This window comes from Pantherophis guttatus, chromosome 1 (genome assembly GCF_059756535.1).
Source record: "Pantherophis guttatus breed Tessera chromosome 1, ASM5975653v1, whole genome shotgun sequence".
Taxonomy (NCBI): Eukaryota; Metazoa; Chordata; class Lepidosauria; order Squamata; family Colubridae; genus Pantherophis; species Pantherophis guttatus.
Window position 1 is genome coordinate 241527418 of NC_142063.1, and position 20028 is coordinate 241547445.

The window sequence follows — 20028 nt, forward strand, 5'->3', positions numbered from 1 at the left end:
GCGTTCTCTTATAACCTAATAATCTCATTAGTTTCTTTTAAAATGTTAAGCATATGTTAAAAAGAACAAACTGAAACAGTATTGTAGTTCTTTTATTGGAGCAAGTTAAATACAGAAACAAACATTTAATTTTCCATTATTACAGAACTCTTCTTTTTGAGTGTTATTTTCTTTTTCTAAGTAGAAAAGTGGGAGAAATAAAATAGAGGAAACGCTATCTGTAAATATGCTGCAAAATGTGTATTACATTCACCTACAATTAATATACACTGGGTGCTTCAAGTTTGTATTTGTTTAGGAAGAAATATCATTTTTCTTGTCCTGGAGGTTTGGGGTGTGGTGGTTGGTGCTCTGAGCTTGGTTGTTTTCTTGCAGATGTTTCATTTCCTAACTAGATAACATCATCAGTGCTAGAAAGGAGAGGGGTTGCTCTTGGTTTATATGTAAGTGGCATGCTCTGCAAATGTGGGAGTGTTGTTTTCTTCTTTGTGGTTCCTTGATTGTTTACTGTTGTTTATTGTTTGTCAAGTGGTAAACAATACATCAATCAAGAAACTACCTACTCAAACACGCAACTAGAAGGTTGCTCAAACAATTGTGGTCACATCTGAAAGCATGCCATATGGCTGCCCAGAGAGCTGCAGAAAGCTCTGGATATCTTCAAAAGTATGCGGTGCTTGATGGGGAGGGTGGGGAAGAGACCCAAGTCCTGCCGGGACTTGGTGGGGATAAAATAGGGGGAGCCTGGCAGTGTCCCTGCAATTGATTGTAAAGGCAAATGACTGGAGGGGCACTGCAGCAGCTCTAACTTCGGGACCAGGTTGTAAGCAGCTAACAGGAGTTTCACTAACTTCAATCGCTTAGCAACCAGTCATTAAGCAAGGACTATTGGTATTATGCACCTAGAAGGTACGATACATGAAAAAGGTTGCTCAAAGTACATAGCATGATATTGACATCTTAGTTCCTATTTTTTCATGTGGTATGTTCAATAGGATTGTATCAACTCCTTCCCTGAACCATATAAATTTAGTCTGCACAATTATGAGCTAAATACTAAGATATGTCATTAACTTTGAAATAAATGAGAAATCAAAATGAAAGTTCCATCTCTGATAGGAAGATGGAAGATGCTTAAGCCTACTTTCAACAAGATCTCTTTAGAATTTTCACCAAGCAAAAAACTGCTTACTTTAGCATTTTCTAAGATGTTATAAATAGCATTTTTATTTTGCAATCATCATCTTAGTTGGTAAGTTGTAAGATTGAACCTAGTTAAACTTCTTAACACGAGGTTATTTTAGTGACCTTTATGGTTATAATTATAATTACAGAAAGAGACTGAGTCAAAAGCAGTATTAACTTCTCCAATCATAGGAGGAAGAGTGTTGCAAAGCTATAAACTTGTTTCATGTAAGTTAAGTTACTTGAACTTACTATTTCTGTTTGGCTGTCTTGGTATGTCTTACAGTAATTATCCACATTTCATTCACACACAGTATGATGAAGCATACCATTAAAGTAAAACAAAAACCTTTGGGGTTTTTCCCAAACAGCTCTTTTATCAGAGAATTGACTCGGATTTATCCAAAGATGAAACCCAGAAATTAAACTACTATTAAGCATTTTACAAAGGAAAAATGCCTTGCAAATAAATATTTAAAATAAATAAAAATAGAAGAATTTAAACAAAAAAATGAACTAAAGAACTTTATTGACATCACAATACATTCAATAGCAATTTAGAACATTACAGCTGAAAGAGAATGACAAATTTCATAGCCTTAGGTAAGCACTACTGTTTTGAAAAATGTAAATACAAAGAATTCCTAGCAAGTACTTAACTCCGAGCAGTGTTTCCAAAAAAATACAGCTATTTACAGATCTTTTCGTTAAAAAAGGGGTCAGCTTCCATCTACATAGCCACAACTGTAGCCTCTATAATGAGCCTCTATAATGAGACAAGCCCTTAAAAACTCATGGAATTTTTAAATCATTATGACTAGTGTCATATCATTCCTCAGCGTTTACGACGAGGAGTCATTGATCTGAAAAATAAAGAAAAAGTGGGGAAAATTAAAGGGAAAAGAATCATAAAAAGCATACACTTTAGGCTTAATAACTATATTTCTTTTTTTTAAAGCGATCAAAGGTATCTCCCCATCCCACCAGAAGGATAATCTATGGAAATTAGTTTAATTTGCAAAATATTTATACATATATATATATATATATGTTGCAGGCAAGCATGATGAAGAATTGAAATATAAAGAAATATATAAATCAAGCAAAATACTTAAAAGAATACTACCTTGATCGTGATTTAGACTTGTGTTTGCGGCTTGCCTTCTTACCAGACCTTTGAGATTTCTCCATGGACCGTGACCGACTATGCTTTGATTTCTTCGGCTTCTTTTCTTTGCTGCTGCCTCGTGACTCAGAACTGCTCCTTGTGCTAGATTCTGAACCTGAATGCTTTTTGCTCTCTTTGGTAGAACTTTTCTTGCTTTCCTGCCTAGAATCACGCCTTAACATTTTTGAAGACAAGGAATCACTGCGAGAGAAAGTTCTTTCGCTATCTCTTTTTCTTTTTAATCTCTCTTCATGATTCCCAGTTTTACTGTCTTTGTCTTCTTTTTTCTGTTTCTCCCTGCGCTTTTCCTGATCTCGGTCCCTCTCCCTGTTCTTTTTTTTATCTTTCTCTATGCTCCTACTGCGTTCCTTTTTTCTTTCTTGAATTTTGCTATCATGACTATGTTTGTGCCTGTTCCCGCTTATGCTCCTGTGCTGATCTTCACTTTTATGCCTATCTCGACTCCCACTACAAGTAGAATGGCTAGTAAGTCTATCTCTTGAGTGACTATCACTTCTACGTCTCTCCCAGTTTCGGTCATGGGAAGGACTATGATTTCGTCTCCTCTCCCTTCTTTCTATACTCTTGTGTCTACTAGATCTCTGTCTTTCTCTTACTTTACCCCTGCTCCTGCTCCTTTCTCTTCTATTTCTATGTGAATAGCTCCTACTTCTGCTACGCCTAACTTTAGGTGACCTACTGTGACTACGTCTTTTTTTTCTTTTGGGGGAGGAAGAATGTGTAGAGCTGCGACTGCTACCTGAACTACTACTATAAGATGAACTACTAGCTGTGCTGCTACTGCTGCTACTGCTGCTACTTCTGCTATTATTACTTGAACTAGCACTACTTGAACTTTTTGACCTACTCCTTCCTGCTCTCTCTTTTTCTTTAATCTCTTTTTTGGGTTCGATGTCTGGCGTTGTTTCTTTTGGAGACTTTTTCTTTTCACCAAATGCATCCTCCTCCTCAGCTTCTTTCACATCTTCTAGTGGTGAATTGCTGCCTTGCTCTTTACTGGCAAGTTCACTCATCTCTTTTGCAATTCTCTCATTTTGGAGCTTTTCTTCTGTAAAATATGTGCCAAGGAGAAACAGATCCCAAATCACACAAATAAAGTGGAACAGATATGTAACTATTTCTATTCTTCTGGCCAGTAACAATGTTAAGATAAAATGTGTTAGAATAGTAATTCTTCCACAATTGTTCCATGGCAGCAAAAATCACTGGATGACTCTCAGGAGAACATACAACAGACACAGAAGAAACCATAACCTGATTTCCTACAATTAGTTTATCACAAGTTCAATAGCTTTGCTTAGGTATATAGTATCACATAATAAGTTAGACCTGTGCAGATCATCTGATTAGGTGGTTGTAAGGCCTCTTATGGATCTGTATTGCTAAGGTATAAAACAATTACATAGCATGGCAGGGCTATTTCAAGGCCTTATCTGTGCATGTGTGCACAAAAGAGGCTGCTGCCCTAAGTGCCTCATGAAATGCTACACAGAGTTAACATATTAAGAGGTTAACATATCCTGATATGGCACATGACGGCCGTGGCCAGGGGGGCCTTTTATCAGGTTCGCCTGATTCGCCAGTTGCAGCCCTTTCTGGACCGGGACGCCTTGCGCACGGTCACTCATGCCCTTGTCACCTCCCGGTTGGACTATTGTAATGCTCTCTACATGGGGCTCCCCTTGAAGAGCACTCGGAGGCTCCAACTGATCCAGAATGCGGCCGCGCGGGTGGTTATGGGCGCAACCCGTTGTGCCCATGTGACACCCCTCCTGCGCGAGCTGCACTGGCTCCCAGTGGTCTTCCGGGTGCGATTCAAGGTGTTGGTCACCACCTTTAAAGCGCTCCATGGCATAGGACCCGGGTACCTCCGAGACCGTCTTCTGCCACCAATAGCCTCCCACCGACCAGTCTGTTCCCACAGAGAGGGTCTCCTCAGGGTGCCATCAGCCAAGTTATGTCGGCTGGCAACGCCCAGGGGGAGGGCCTTCTCTGTGGGAGCCCCAGCCCTGTGGAACGAACTGCCCCCGGAAATTCGTAAGATCTCCGACCTCCGGGTGTTTCGCTGCGCATTGAAGATCCTGTTGTTCCGCCAGGCCGGACTATCAACACAATAGTTTTAAATTGGGGTATTTAAATTTATTGGGGTTTTAAATTTGAGCCACTTTATTTAATTATTTTAAATTTTATATTGTTGTTTTGTCTGTGTTTTTAAATAGGCTGTACACCGCCCTGAGTCCTTCGGGAGAAGGGCGGTATAGAAATAAAATTATTGTTATTATTATTATTATGATATAAGCATAAGAGTTCCTCTCCCTATGCATATATACATACCTTCCAGCTGTTTCTCTAGCAGTAGTTGCTGTTCTCTCTCCTTCCTCCAAAATGCTTCTTGTTTTTGCCTGATTCTGTGTCGTAGTTCCTCATCATCAGTATCAGATGACTCAGAGGCTCTGTCACTCCTCTCATCGTCACTGTCTCCTGATCCATAACCACCCAGTCCACCTGCGTGCATAAAGCCTAGTCTATCACGAGGAAAGATTAATCCTGGTTCTTAATATTTCTGCAGGGCAAAGAGGAGTGCATATTGCCCATCTTTCACTTCTTCACTGAAGAAGCCACTTATTCTGGAGGAAGTGCCAATGCTGGATGACTGGAGTGTTCAAGGCCCACACATCTGACCTGCTGTTCAGTATCGGTTTTACTTCATCCGGAATAGCTTGCCATGTTTTCCAGCAAGCAATCGCTAAGATTACATACTTTCTGCTCAATATGAGTGAAAAAGCTCTTTACAGAGCCAGTACCAAATGCTTAGAATACATCAGCAAGAAAATAGACTCTGAAGTGCAATGCCTAAGATCTGTCCTTCAAGATATCGTTACAGTGATTTCAGTCAGCTTCAATATCCAGGGCTTTAAAAAGTCCTAATGCCAATCAATTGTCTAGTGTTCAGAAAAGACTGTACATTAAAAAGGTACAGATATGCAATAGGAATGGACTTCTCTTCCCCCAAAAGATAGATCTGAAAAACTGGTAGAAAGTAATCTTGAGCATCTGGTTCAGAAGCATCTTTACTTTCTTTCCCAGGTTCTTAATTTTAAAATTATTTTCCAAATACATTTAAACTAACAAAAGAATTCATCATAGGGGTCAAAATAATATATTTATTTAATGTCACAATAATACGACAGCATTATCAATATTACACTGACATGCAAAGTTTTTACACAATCTATTACAACATAGGATGCAATTCTGAATTTCATATCCAGCATGTTCTAATATCAAGCACTAGCTATGAGAATTCAAAATATGCATTTTGTTGTGTGGGATTTTTGGCAAGACAAAGTAGTAGGTGTTATTGTGGGTTTTTTAAATTTAAACATACACTAACACAGTAAAGTTTAAAAAAATAATACAAATAATTCAAGTCCATTGTATTTTAGATACCATATTAGATATCTGGCCAAAAACACCCAACCTCCAACCTCAGGGAAGGCTTGCACAGAAAGAGTACTGGAGTTTTCAGATTTCAGTATAACTTTTGTGAGATAAGTCCTAAATTACTTGATGCTTGCCTAATGCATATTGGATAGTTTCACTCTTGTTTCAATACATATTTAGGAATGCAAGCGACAGCTCTCCCCATTAAGTCCCTCTCAAAAATCAGGAACATACTTACCAAGTCCAGTGAGGGAAGCCAATGCACTGGACTGTGCCAGCTGTTTTGCAGGAGCTTTGTATCACATCAACAACAGGAACAACATGTTAACACAAATAGCCACGTTTTCATAGTCATGAGAGTCTATGGTATTGTTAAATCTACTACTATTGCTGTTTTGTGGAGGAGAGAAAAAACATTAAACACGTATCATCCATTGAAAGCCCAGTAATTTCTGGCCATGATAGTTTAGAAATTTAAACTGTAAATTAATAATGGATACAATTAAAAAGGCAGTTCTTTAGAGTAAGGCATTAACAGAGTAATACATTTTATCTGCAATCAGTATATTAATTAATTTATTCAGAGTTATATGAAATCAGATTACTGTTTTTTTAAAAAAAGCTGAATAGCAGGATCACAAAAACATTTAATTATACAAGTTTGACTTATAGAAGTTTTTTTGCTCATCTAAATTTCAACTAGAAAATTCTATTTAAAAACTCAACACAATTTTTAAAAAGTTAAGTTGAAAAAATATTTAATGCAGAACAACAATATATGATTACAAATGAATTTTTGGAACTTTACATTTAAATTATTTTAGGTACAGATATTATATATGAACATATGCTTATATACTTTAAACTATTACAAGACATGCACAAGGACAATTAATGAACCTATTAGAAGCCTAAACATACCTTTTATTGCTTTACGATGGACATCTTTAGCCACATAAAAAATTTCTTCATTGGTGACATCTAGTAGAATTTCTGTCAGCAACATTTTTGTCAGCAACATCTAAACAAATTTAAAGATAAACATTGATTCAGATGCTATTTTCAACTACCCCAATTCAAGGCATCTCACTTCTTGAAAAAAAAATAACAAAGGTATTTGCTAACAGTAAAAGAAACAGCATATTTATGCCAACTAGTTATATGGCATCCTATGCAAAACACCAAGTAAAAAATGTTCCACAGTAAACCGTCCTTGTAACAGTTCTCAGTTTAACACATTTTGATGCAACAGATGTATCAGCACACCAATAAAATTTAAATTTAGCAACGGTTGCTTGATGTCTCCATTAGAATAACTTAACTAAAGAATAGCAGCTTTTCTGAATATCTAAGGATGAAATCTTTAATTGATTTATTTCAATAACGATTAACAATCAAAAGAAACTTTCCTAAGTTAAGTTTAAATATATTTCTTTCAAATTACAAATTTATAATTAAATTTTATCAATTAAGTTAAAAAAATTAGAATTTAATACAAAATTGTTTTTTCTTAACTATTATATCAATATTATATCCTATTATATCAACAGTCAAATGTATGGCAAATACAATGATCCAAAAATGAATTGTACCATCTGATAATCCTTTTCTTCCTCTGTCATTTCTGGTTCACTCTGCTCCTCATGAGCAGTTGGAGATGGGCTTCTGGTGACTTTTCCACTACTTACAGCCTCTACGTTATCAAAATCCTCTTCTTCATCACTATCCTATAAAACAACAAGAAATGTAGCTCTTCAACAAGGAACTTTCATATTTCAAATGTTGACTATTCACACTGACAAAATCAAAAAAGATATCGATGCAAAAGGAAATGACGAAGTTAAGGTCTATTTTGCCCGATCAAGACTGCCTGACACGTCCCATCATTTTGCCAGAACAAAGCCAGTATTTTGGACAGGACCTTGCAATTAAAATTACCCATCTGCTTTAGAAGCCTGACAAATTAGGAAAAGTATGGACAAACTCCTGCCTGTGCTACCAACAGTTGGTAAAATACAACTTTATTTTCTAAAAAAAAAAAAATTAAAATGAAGCATTTTAAATATGCAAACTTGTACATACTGTACGGGAATTTTCTCACTTACAAATTTACTTTTCTGTGGTAACCGAGGTCCACCCTCTTCTCCTGGTTCTGTAATTTCCTTCTTTTCCTTTTTAGACAGTTGAGAACGCTGCTGTTCCATTCTCTCTTTTTCTAGCTTCTTCTGTTTTTCCCTTTCCATCTTCTCTAAGCCCTCACGAATCCAAGCAGGTAGCGTTCTACGTTTAACAGCATCTACAGCATCATAAAATAAATTACTTAATAAATGCATACTTTCTGAGCCCTATCAGGGTTTTTAAAAGTTAACAGTCTCTAATAAGTTTTATAATTCTTTCCATGGGCCATATCGGAGAACATTGGTTAGGCTGTAGCTGAAGGTCCATAAGTTGTTCTATTTAAGATGAAGCACAGATAAGTGAAATTAAGTACAGTATGCATAACTGTTACGGGCCATGAAACTCCGCAACCAACAACTTGTATTTTCAAAATGTGTGCATCACATACATTAAACTAAATATGGTGACAACATACCAATTTGAGGGGGTTCCTGTTTCACGGGCAATGTGATGGGTGATCGCTGGCGATCTCTAAATGCTGGCCTTTCCCTTCTATTTGGAGGAGGCGCAGGAGGTGCTGGAGGTCCTGGGGGCCCTGGCGGTCCAGGCTGCCAGTAAGGTGGATGAAACCCACCTTGAGGTGGACCAAAAGTGGTCCCATGCTGAAAAAGTAATGAAGTTCATTTTTCTTTAACTCAATGCTACAGATTCCCCTAACAGTTTCTCAGTAAAAAGGTGAAATGGAAAAGAAAAGAAAAGAAAAGAAAAGAAAAGAAAAGAAAAGAGAGGAAAGGAAAGGATAGGAAAAGAAAAGAGGAAAGGAAAAGGAAAAGGAAAAGGAAAAGGAAAAGGAAAAGGAAAGGAAAGGAAAGGAAAGGAAAGGAAAGGAAAGGAAAGGAAAGGAAAGGAAAGGAAAGGAAAGGAAAGGAAAGGAAAGGAAAGGAAAGGAAAAAGAAAAGGACTTGATCTCTGTATAGAATATTTTTTGTTTCCACTAGTGAGTCCGGAGTACTTTAGGGAGAACGCAAAGGTTAATGAACCAAAAAAGGGATTTTTACCATTTAAAAAGTAATTTTGTAAAAGAGAAGCCCATGCTGTATTATATTATGACATTAGAAAGTTTTAAAAACAATGGAGCTGGAATCTTCCATTGAGGAAATAGAGACCCAAGAGATCTATAGGAACATACATTATTTTTTATTTTATTGGGGGCTTGGCATTTATTTATAGGTCATCAGAATATACCAAACATTCTTATTTTTCTGAAGTAATTTTGATAGGCAAAGGGAATTAAATCACGTGTTCTTCTAACTAGCTTATGATACTGTATGGTTTTTCTATTATATAAATGAATTATCATGCATATGCAAGTGAACAAATCTAATTAATTTATTAGGTCAAATTCTCATGATCAATTCTCACTTCTTAAGCAAAAATTGACATATTTTATTTAAGTAAGTTTAACATCAGTTGTCAAATACTCAATTTACAATGCTGGTCATTAAAAGCATGGTGTACATGCACATTGGTTTTTTCCTTTTAATGAAAAATAATTATAAGAAAACTGCCCATACTGTTTTTAAAGGATTTATACAATCAAGCAATTTTTGTCTTTTTTAAAAGTATTTGCATATTACTGAAATCTGAGTATAATCATTTTTCAGAGTATGTGTGAGGAGGGAACATGCATTCTTTTAAAACATTTATCATGATTTCAGGAAATAAAATTTACTCATTATCAGAAATAAAACCATCTAATGTTTTCCTAATGCTTTGGGATTTTCTTTTATATGTTTTAAGTGCTATCAGCTCTTCAGGAAATGTGATTTAAGAAATGAATTCATTTCAGTTGCGGGGTGTGATGCTAGTTCGCCTCCTCGTGGTGCACCCTGGATAGCACAGAAGTGTGAACCAAATGTCTAGCAACAACTGGCAGCCAGACTACATTGAAGAATTGGCAGTTAACGACAGTTGGCAGCCAGACATCTTTGTAGAACTCCTGGCTCTCTCTCTATATGGCAACAGATTAAAATCTACTGCTGCCTGCCTGTCTTGAGCCCCATTGCACCACCAGCTCTACGAAGGCAGGAAGCCTTGGTGAAGGAGTACAACAAAATTATCTAACAACTTTGACATCAACACACAGTGGAAAGCCAAATGGACTGCTGAATGCCCAGATACAGGCAGTTACATAGATGACCCTACACAAAAGATGCCAGGTTTTGACCTTTCTCGCCAGCTTTGGTCAACTCTGAACAGGATCCGTGTGTGACTGTGGTGCTCCTCGACAAAATATTCATCACATTGGGTGGTCTGGTTATTAACATTTCAACTGCTATAAGTCTATATATTTGCCATACACTAAATAAATAATAAATTTCAGTTGCATTTTGTTACTGTTAAAAGAAAAGCTGCTACAGAAAGCTAGTGAATCATTTCATTGTTCTACCTTCCCTAAATTATATCTACCAGTAATTGTTAGACAGTGATAGTTAGACAGTTAGATAGCCTTCATCAATTGTGTCTTCAATCTCAATTCCATTACTACATCAATGTGGGTCTATGGGATGGGATACACTTTATTCAAAACTTCAGATGACCAATCTACCAAATAAATTATAGTTTGCAACTTTTAATGAACTATATAAGGACATAAAAAGTTAACTTATTATGAACAATCTCTTCATTTACTTTGTAAATATCTATGAAATGTAACACCAAATTTTAGTATAGCACTAGCCATTAACTGAGAAAAATGTAGCTATACCTTGTGCTCCTGAAACAATACACTTAATGCTGTCTAAGTCGTACCAAGGACTCCATTCATAGATATAACATCCAGAAACATGCAGATAACAAATGTGCAGAAATTCTCGTGCCCCACCCTCCTTTCAATCTAGAGACTAATTCTCTGTTTTCACCAAAATGAATGGGAATGCCTAGGTATATAAAAGTGCTCCAGCATGTTTTTTAACTAGCTAGCCCAAAACAGATGAACTAAATAAAATTGTATTCTATAGTTCTGACTTAACTCCAATTTCAGAGTGGCTAAAGGTGTATGCATCGTGATTCTATACAATATTTACCTTTATGTTAATCTTTATATTCTTTATACATAATTTATTTACAAAACTATTATTTATCCAGAGAATTAATAGGGAGAATCTCAACATATTTTCAGGCTTATTTTCTTAGTTTTAGTAATAAGTAATTAATCGCATCCATGTGATGTTAATATTTTTCTCCTTTACAAAACATGAATCTGTTTTATATAAACACAGCTATCCCATATACTTTTTGATTTATAAATATCACCTGGGGAGTTTAAAAGCAAAACAAAAACAAAAAAAGACCCCTCCCAAACAAAACTAAGTAAAAATTATAAAAGCAGATAAAAGTATCATGTAAATAAAATTTACATTTGCCAGCAGCTGAACTTTCTCAGACCTTTCATAAGTGATCCCAAACAGAACACATCACACTAATCCAGTGTAGCTCAATTTATGTACAGTATCCTAACCAATCTGATAAAGAATACAGTTGGTAGAACAATTAATTGAGCTGGGTAAATGTTTGTAACAAATCTATTTTAATAAACAAGTAAACTCTGTTGAAATCTGCTTTAGAGCAATGCTGCCGGAACTCCACATGCTTATTATTAAAATAACAAATGTTTCACCTGATAGTCAAACTGGTTCACTGGCCCCATTGCAAAGTTATCAGGTGGTGGTCCCCCAAAGTTGTGATTATTTTGATTAAATATATGCCTGTTGTCAGGGGCAAATTCCCCACTGTCCTGACTGTTACTGTCTTCAGATGGAGGAACAATATCCATTGATCCAGGGGCTGGAGGAATCCATGGCTGTTCTGGAGGCGGATGAGGCGGCTGGTGGGGTATGTTCCATTCTGTTTTGATGTCATAACAAAAAATGTTAATAATAATTTTAATCAGTGTTTAATCAGGCTGTATTGATTTTTATAATGAAGGGTGTATCATTAAACATTTTTGGTTTCCATTTTTGCATGAATCCAAACTATGTTTAGTAGTCCTTTGTATGAACAGTATTTAAGCAAATCACAACACCTATTACAGGGAAAGTCTATATTATATCAGCTAATTTTTCCAACTCAATCTGGCCTTTCAGATCTGAAATGCAATTTCCAAGGATAGAGATAAGAATAATCTCCATCATCAAAGAAAATATTGATGTCAAATAAAATGGATGTGAACTACAAAAGCTATGTAATAATACATAATAATAATATTAGTGTTTAAGTTGCCACAAAACTCTTGTTTATGTTGGCTAAACTAACACAGTATTCCTCTGGAGAATAATAATTTATGTCAGCATCTCCAGCTATGGTGAATTATCACTTTCAGCATCCTCAGTGCATATAACCAATGGCAATTCTGGATATGGCTGACAAAGTAGTAGTTCAATGAATCTGGAGAGCACTTTCTAGGGATCAACTTTAGTTGAAAAAAGAGGCCCAAAAGAACGTCATTTTTGTAGAAACTGGTTATCTCACACAGCAGAAATTGATGACTTTATGTATGGTACTCCATGTTTCTGAAGTCCAACTCACAAGAGTCCTAGCAAGTATAGTAAAATAATGGATATCAGAAATTGAAGTTCAATTATATTTGTGAAGCCACAATTCTTTCATCTATGTTACAGAATATGGACATATTTAAAATTTTAAAGTAGTAAGACCAGCTGCAACAACATCACAATATTTAAAATAAATATTCTGTCTTCTTCTAGTGAACACTTTGAAAAACCGGTTCTATAATTAGTACAATTAATCCCAAAATGGCAAAAAGTCAGGAAGAATAATATTGAATGCCAAGATGTCAACACACATACACACACAAACAGCCCAAAGAGAACAAGCCCAGTTTTTGCAAATTCGTTAAAAGGCATGCAGGTATTTGTATAAGATAAACATGACAATGTGTAACTTGTCTGAAACAAGAACTATGGCTGACCCAATGAAAAATTTCCTCACATCTGTGTCCAACATAAATTGATATTACCCCTCAATTGAAGGTGAACTGTTCTTTAAAATACTATTGTCTAAAAATGTATTTTTAAAAATTGATTCAATTGCTTATTGCAACCTTTTTACAGTACATATATTCCTTTATCAATGGTAATTTCTGCTATAAATTTCTGTTAAATTCAAAAACCAATGAATATTCTTTACTTTCACTCAGCAAGTTAATTTGTTTTTTGTTTTTTTATTCAAGCAGCAGAAACTGTTTCAATAAAAACTATTCTAAAATGCTTTGGGGAGCTAGCATTGAACCGAATAAAATTGTTGGGGAACTATGGGAATAACTCTGTCCTGTTAGTTTATTGTTAGCCCTTTTCAATGTTTATGCCTGTCTAAACAACTCTGAATTTATGTAACCTTTCTAATAATTTAAAGTATAATCACATTACAAAGCTTGATTTTCAAAGTATCTGCAGATTATTTTTTGATCACAATCTGAATCAATATATGAAGTCTGAGGCAGAGAAATCCATAAGATATCATATATCTCCATAAGCAACAATTATTTGGAAGAATCAATGCTTCTTGTCCTTACCAGAAAAGAAATTTTGTCCTAACTCAATTCTGGCCAGTATTGATAAGAATTTTGCAAACTAAATCAGATTTAATTTGTAGTAGTGCTCATGTAAGAATTGTATCCACAACTAGGAAGGGGGGGGGAGGACCAACAACATACCTGGCTGCCACATCCTGTTGAAATTTGGATCATTCTGAAAATTACCATGGTTGTTTGGACCAGGTTCCATTCCTGTCATCTCCTGGCCATTTGGCATCATTCCTTGCTGTTCTACCACACCCTGCTGCCCCGATGCTTCCCGCTGAGCAATCCATGCCTGAGCTAATGCAGCCCAGTCAATTTGGCCTAGAAACAGAATTAGATTTTCAATATATAGATTTCCACAACACAATCAAGAATTGAATTTTATTCATACTCCAATCCTCCATTTAAAAAATCTGCATCATTTATGACTATATTTCGGAGGCCTCTAAACATTGATACCACACCCCATACAGCAATTCTCCACTGACCTACTGAGAAATTTGAGCTTTCCTGAATTAAGAACTTATTACTGAAAAAATATGCAAAGCTTTACAACTCAATCCTGAACATGGGCCAGTTTCAATGCGTTTTAAAAATTTAAGCACCTATCTAAACATTGATATAAACTGATATCCCATGAGAGTGAATGAATGAGAGAGATCAAGAGAGATCACTGAAATAGATGTGCCTTTTCTTCTTACTCTTCTACAAAACACTACTTCTGAAAGAAATAATTGTAATATTCAGGCAGAGTATTGGTTTGTTGCAACAATGTAACAATTAACAGAACTGGAACACTGGCCTCAAGTTAGAACATCCAGATCTGCCGGATATGATGAATATATAGACAATTTGTTCTTTTCTACTTTCTTGTTTTATAAAAGAATAAAAAGCTATTAACAACCTAACAGAAAAATATCATGAACATACAAAGGAAAAGGCATGCATGTAGCTTGTTTGGATAAAATAAAGCATATTATAAAGAAAAAAGTAGAGATCCCACCACTTGCAAGTGGATGGGCCCAACATTTCTTATGAGTATGGGGATTTTAAATAGCAAAATGGGTGACTTAAGCTTCTCGAGGTGCACCTTTTTGCCCCTTAACCCTATCACCAATAAATAAAAGGGCAAAAAAGAGGAACCTCTAATTCCAGTGATGTGACATAACATTATTGAATATATTCTTTCCAAGTCTCAGAAGTCAAGTTAGTAAAGCTCCTGCACAAGAAAGTTGCCCACCTCATCTTAAAGGAGGAGCTCATGTTCTTTTCGCCATCAAACCTCTCTTAATGTAATCTTAACATACACACCTCCACTAAAAATCCAAACACCAAAATGAACATAATGAACTATGAAAACAAAAAATGAATCTTTGAGAAAGGTGGATTTGTTCCAACAGTGTAACTAAAAACCTCCTCTGGGTTCAGTCTGCACCTCCCTGAGGGAGGTACACCTCACTTTTTGAACAACCCTGTCTTAAAGGGGTAAGGATCAAAGAGCAAGAAACTCTTTTAACCAGCTTCTCCCTGTATTATTTTACATATTACTGTTGAAGGATAAGCATGCATTTGGGCAAAATACTGAACAATTTAAAATTTGTTTGAGGGCTGCACTATAAAATGAAGAAAAATACCTCAAATTTGAAAGAGAAAAGTGTTTAGAAAGTCTACAATACAATGTATTTTGAAAATATGGTTTTTGAGAACCACCAGAACTTCCAATATGCATAAGATTCAAAAGATTTAGAGTCTCAAATAGTCTTTCTGTATTTGTCAGTATTGTTACATATATATAGCTGACTTAGATATTATAATAGTTCAAAACACCTTCATTGTATATTAGCGAGTTGCAAAATGCTCACTGGAAGAAGATGTTGTTTAAGAATTTCAATAAAGGCATACTGGGATAGAGAATAAATCATTAGCTCAGCACATATTGCTGCTTACCAGCATTTTCTCCTATTCACTTAAGAGTCTGAAGGAGTTCTTACAAGCAATATAGAAGCAACCTGTAACAACTTTCAAAAGATTGTAAACACTAAAGAATAGTTTGTTGGGTTTTGATCTAACAGGTTATATTTGTCTGTGTGAACTCATCACTAGCAATCTTTTCTATGTGAATGAGAGAGTAACATTCTAACCCAGTTTATAAAATGTGGATTAATATCTTAACTTTAATGCTGAAACCACAATCACAGCTATTTACTTACTTGGATCTTGCTGATGCTGAAATGACTGCATCCATTGTTGCTGATTCAAAGGCCACTGTTGCCAAGGCTGCCCACCTTGATCCCACATCTTTAATTATTTATATGTTCTCTATTGGAGCAAAAATAACATTTCAAATTTGAGTACAAGCTTCACTTTAAGCCATTCAACTGTGTACAGTGACATCCAACCTTTTCCAAACTACCCATTCAAAGTTATCCGAACCTTGTTCCAAAGGATTTTTAAAATGATATTCTTGTGATCAAAACATTCCACAGAAACTATATAGGATTTCTCTGAAATTTGCAACATCAAACAAAAATATTTGAATGTAAGTATTTTACCATTCTGATTGCAAAAATTATCTATTAAATGTAAAGTGCTATAAGATCTGCCATCCTGGGTTGACCTTCAGAATTTAAAAGCCATGAGTTTTAGTTTCCAATTATTTTAATTTGATTTTCTGCTATATTTTTTAAACAGCCATCATTTATACAAAAATCTTTCGAAAACAGGAGGAGTAAATGAAATAAATGAGAAAAAACCCTTATTTACTGGGGCTAAGAATGTCAACTATACTTTTCTTTGAGTCACACCATTTTAGCTCGGTGGCCTAATCATAAAAACAAATCTGATAACTATAAACTAGATAACCGCTGTTGGAAAATTATTTTCTCCTCTCTTCAAATGGTTCCTATGAAGATTACACAACTCTGAACAATGCTACATCACATTATACATAGTGTACAAGTTTAATTTTCAATCCCTTTGCACCATTAAATACTGCATTCAGACTACATGAAATGCAATGCTTTATTTGGTATACAGACTTTTGTAGCAAACAGGCATAAATCTGCGAAGTTATCCTAATCATACTTTCTTACATATTTATTTTATAATTTCACATATTCCCCATTATCTTTTAAAATCATATTCAAATTGCCTAATTTTCTTGGTTCCACCACAGTAATTTTATCATGGAATTCAGACTCTATTTGATTGTAAGGCATATTTGTTGAGCACGTCTAATTATCAAAATACTACTTTATGCCAGAATTTGCTCAAATCTGTGAATAAAGCTTTGGTGGATATATAAAGTGTTTCAACATCCAGAAGAATCAAGAACAATCCTACAACTCCTAAAAGACAAAACATAGTTGCAATGTCACAATGCCAGTATTAATGATTTTGTCCTCTCCCTATTGGTGGCATGCACTTTCTCTATGTATTTTTGCAGCAAACCTAGGACTCACCTAAAATATGCAAAAAAAAAAAAGATTATAACTTAATAGCCACAACATGCACATTACTAGATGCCTACAACTTTAAAATGTGTAACTTCCTGCTTCCACTTTCCATTTTTATGGAAGATAAGATCAAATTTGGATGCAATAGACAACATTTGGGCCTGCACACCTCCCTGAAATAATGCGAGAAAATATGTTAAATCAAGATTTTATGCTTCAGGAAAGTTCAGAAATGGGCAGGTTAGTGGGAAAATCAGTAACAGCAGAAAGTGCTGGGAAAATTGAAGTAGCTGAAGTACAAAATTCTTCAGATGAAGAGAAAATCTTCAAACATTTAAGCAAGAACACACATTCCATGAAATATAGCCAGTTCTAGCTGTTTTTTGTCTATAAAGAAATTACTTTTCTTTATTGGTCCAACTGATCACACTGGCACACAAGACATTATAAGCTAAGAAGAATAGGACAAAAAATCATGCTGATGATGTTACCTAGTCTGATAATGAAACGTTCAGAAACTAAATTGAAACAAGTTTGGGAGAGTAAACCACTGACAAAATAATATTGAGTATATAATAAGCATGCAAGAAAGAATCCCTTAGTTCATGCTATTTTCATTTATGATATTTCTCTTAGCCACTGATTCAACATATCACAATGTTTCTTTACAAAAAAATAACAACTTAATATAAAACACCTTCAGTTTACTGAACATTGAGTTGAAGTATGGTAAATAAAGTTTGTAAGCTCAAAAACTTCTTAAGCACCACATACATATTTTCCTAACATAGTACAATCAGAAAACTTGAAAAATAATGACAGATTCATGCAAAATCATCAATGAATCTAAAACAAATATAGGTAATCCTTGAATTACAACAGTTCATTTAGTGACCATTCGAAGTTACAACAGCTATGAAAAAAGTGATATGACCATTTTTCACACTTAGAAACTGTTGCAGCGTCCCCATGGTCATGTGATCAAAATTTGAATGCTTGGCAACTGGTTCATATTTATGACAGTTGCAGCATCCCGTGGTAGGTGCACATCTTTTGCAACCTTCTGACAAGCAAAGTCAATGGGGAAGCCAGATTCACTTAACAACTGTGTTATTAACTTAACAACTGCAGGGATTCACTTAACTGTGGCAAGAAAGGTCATAAAATGGGGCAAAATTCACTTAACAAATGTCTTGTTTGGCAACAGAAATTTTGAGTTCAAATATGGTAATTTCTGATTTCGTTTAGAAATTGAAAGTTAAAAAATAGTGCCCTCCGCCACAGATGAGTATTCCTATTTTAAGAACATATTCTGAGAAATGTACAGTCTGAAATGTGATATGAAAATGGCATTACATTACAAAGTTAGGAATATGACATGGATATCTGCACTAATACATCTAATTATGCTGCTTTTGTTTACACCACCACCACCATTTCTGAAAGTAAATTGACCAGGGTTATTTATTCCACTAAAATGACAAATCTCTGTTAGTCACCTGCAGCCCACAAGGAAAAACAGGGGGACCTAATCTAGAGACAAGCAAAGGAATTGTTATTTACAACTTAGCTTGCGCTTCTCATCAGAGTTGCTTTTGTTCCCTTTCCTACAACCGAAGTGAGGTTATCATTTTTTTCAGCCGTTATGGGTTGGATTCCCTGAACTGGGGCAGACAGAGTCCCACTCTACATTTTGAAACCAAAATCCAGACCCAGAGCAGTTCTAGCGTTTCATATCAATGTCCCATGAAGTTGGGCAAACTACTTCCAATAGTTGTCAACCTGGATTTCGGGTACTATTTTAATCATTTGTGGACAGGGGGATCCTATTAAAACTGGAAAAAGCCGCCTTCTGAATAAACACCCATTGGGTGAGACTAACCACATCAGAATATATTAAGTACAAGTTCTTTTTTCCATTGTGAGACACACACACACACACACACCTTTCACTCATCTCCTAGCTATCAGCTATCCCGCACAAGGTCGGCCCAGCATGTTTACAACACAATGTGAGCGCGCGCCTGGCTCCTGGCCTTCTCACGTGGCAACCATGGCAACAGAACTAAAACGTCGCCCCAAGTGTCAATCCAGGCTATTTATCCCGTTGAGATTAGGGGGCCTCAACGCACGCGCACATAAAGCTCGTAACGAGCCCAACCTCAGCCCGCCGCCTGGATAGTCCAGCAAGATCAGGGCGCATGCGCACAACGAGGTCGGGTTTTTTTTCCCTTCTCTCCCCGCCTTCCCTGCCCCTCCCCCCTCCCCCCGCCGCCCGGTTACGACTACCGCGAATGCGCCTGTTAGGAAACGATCGGCCATCCCGGAGAAGCCAAGTAGACTAGCGCCCCCCCCTCTCGGGTTCTTAATCCGAACCCAGAGCACCAGCCTTGCATCTTCTTCCCCACCCCCTTTGCCTCGCCGCAGCGAGCTCCGCCTGTTCGGAATTCAGCGCCGAATCCAAATAGTGGTGGAAGGATAATCAACTCTCCGGCCGGCTTCCGCCTGTTCTCAAACGCAGCCGCTACGCAGGCAGTTACTCACCCCGCCCGCGCCTTCTGCGCTGACCGGTAACACTCGCAGCGCTTCGGCTGCCCCGTCTCTCCGGTTAGCTTTGCGTTAACCACACAAAATGGCGCCCGCTGTCACTCACCCGGAACAGCAAGTTTACGTCACTGCAACCCGGCGGAGAAAAGCCTGCCCTTTGAGTCTATCCGCCATCTTAAGTCAGGGCGGAGGGACATCTGGAGGGGAAGGGTTCCAACTGCTCCTCTAACGTTGGCAGCAGCTGATGGGAGTGATACTACAAACGTCTGGGAAACTTACTCAGCCATGGCATTAGAATCTCCGAGGAATCTTTTTCAACTGTCAGTTTTATGGTCACTATTTTTTTTTTGTTTGCCAACAAGTGAAAGTATCGCGCAAGCGCCTGGGTGAAAGTGTTCTCTGCGCGCCATTTTTACTAAGGACGTGGAGCTGCTTATTGACGCATGCGCATCGCTTCCTTTAGCGTTTCAGTCAGCACCGTCGAAATTGCG

At 36.5% G+C, this 20028-nt stretch overlaps 1 protein-coding gene across 1 annotated transcript; it reads right to left on the minus strand.

The window, feature by feature from the left end:
- Positions 1-1697: 1697 nt before the first annotated feature.
- Positions 1698-19664, minus strand: PNISR (PNN interacting serine and arginine rich protein). The gene is made up of 12 exons (XM_034409055.3): positions 19535-19664; positions 15746-15854; positions 13671-13856; positions 11616-11842; positions 8412-8598; positions 7924-8114; positions 7411-7545; positions 6740-6839; positions 6057-6110; positions 4709-4879; positions 2312-3422; positions 1698-2048 (listed from the first exon to the last, which is right to left on the minus strand). The coding sequence occupies exons 2-12, from the start codon at positions 15831-15833 to the stop codon at positions 2021-2023; spliced, it is 2478 nt and encodes an 825-aa protein (XP_034264946.1). The 5' UTR covers positions 15834-15854; positions 19535-19664; the 3' UTR covers positions 1698-2020.
- Between the last annotated feature and the right edge of the window lie 364 nt (positions 19665-20028).

Excerpts from the sequence above, each read along its gene's own strand:
- PNISR (XM_034409055.3), bottom strand. The coding sequence starts at position 15,833 with ATGTGGGATCAAGGTGGGCAGCCTTGGCAACAGTGGCCTTTGAATCAG. Across the intron at positions 7,546-7,923 it reads TACCACAGAAAAGTAAATTT|GATAGTGATGAAGAAGAGGA; the intron begins GTAAGTGAGAAA and ends GTTGTTTTATAG. Across the intron at positions 4,880-6,056 it reads GGCTTCCCTCACTGGACTTG|GTGGACTGGGTGGTTATGGA; the intron begins GTAAGTATGTTC and ends TTATGCACGCAG.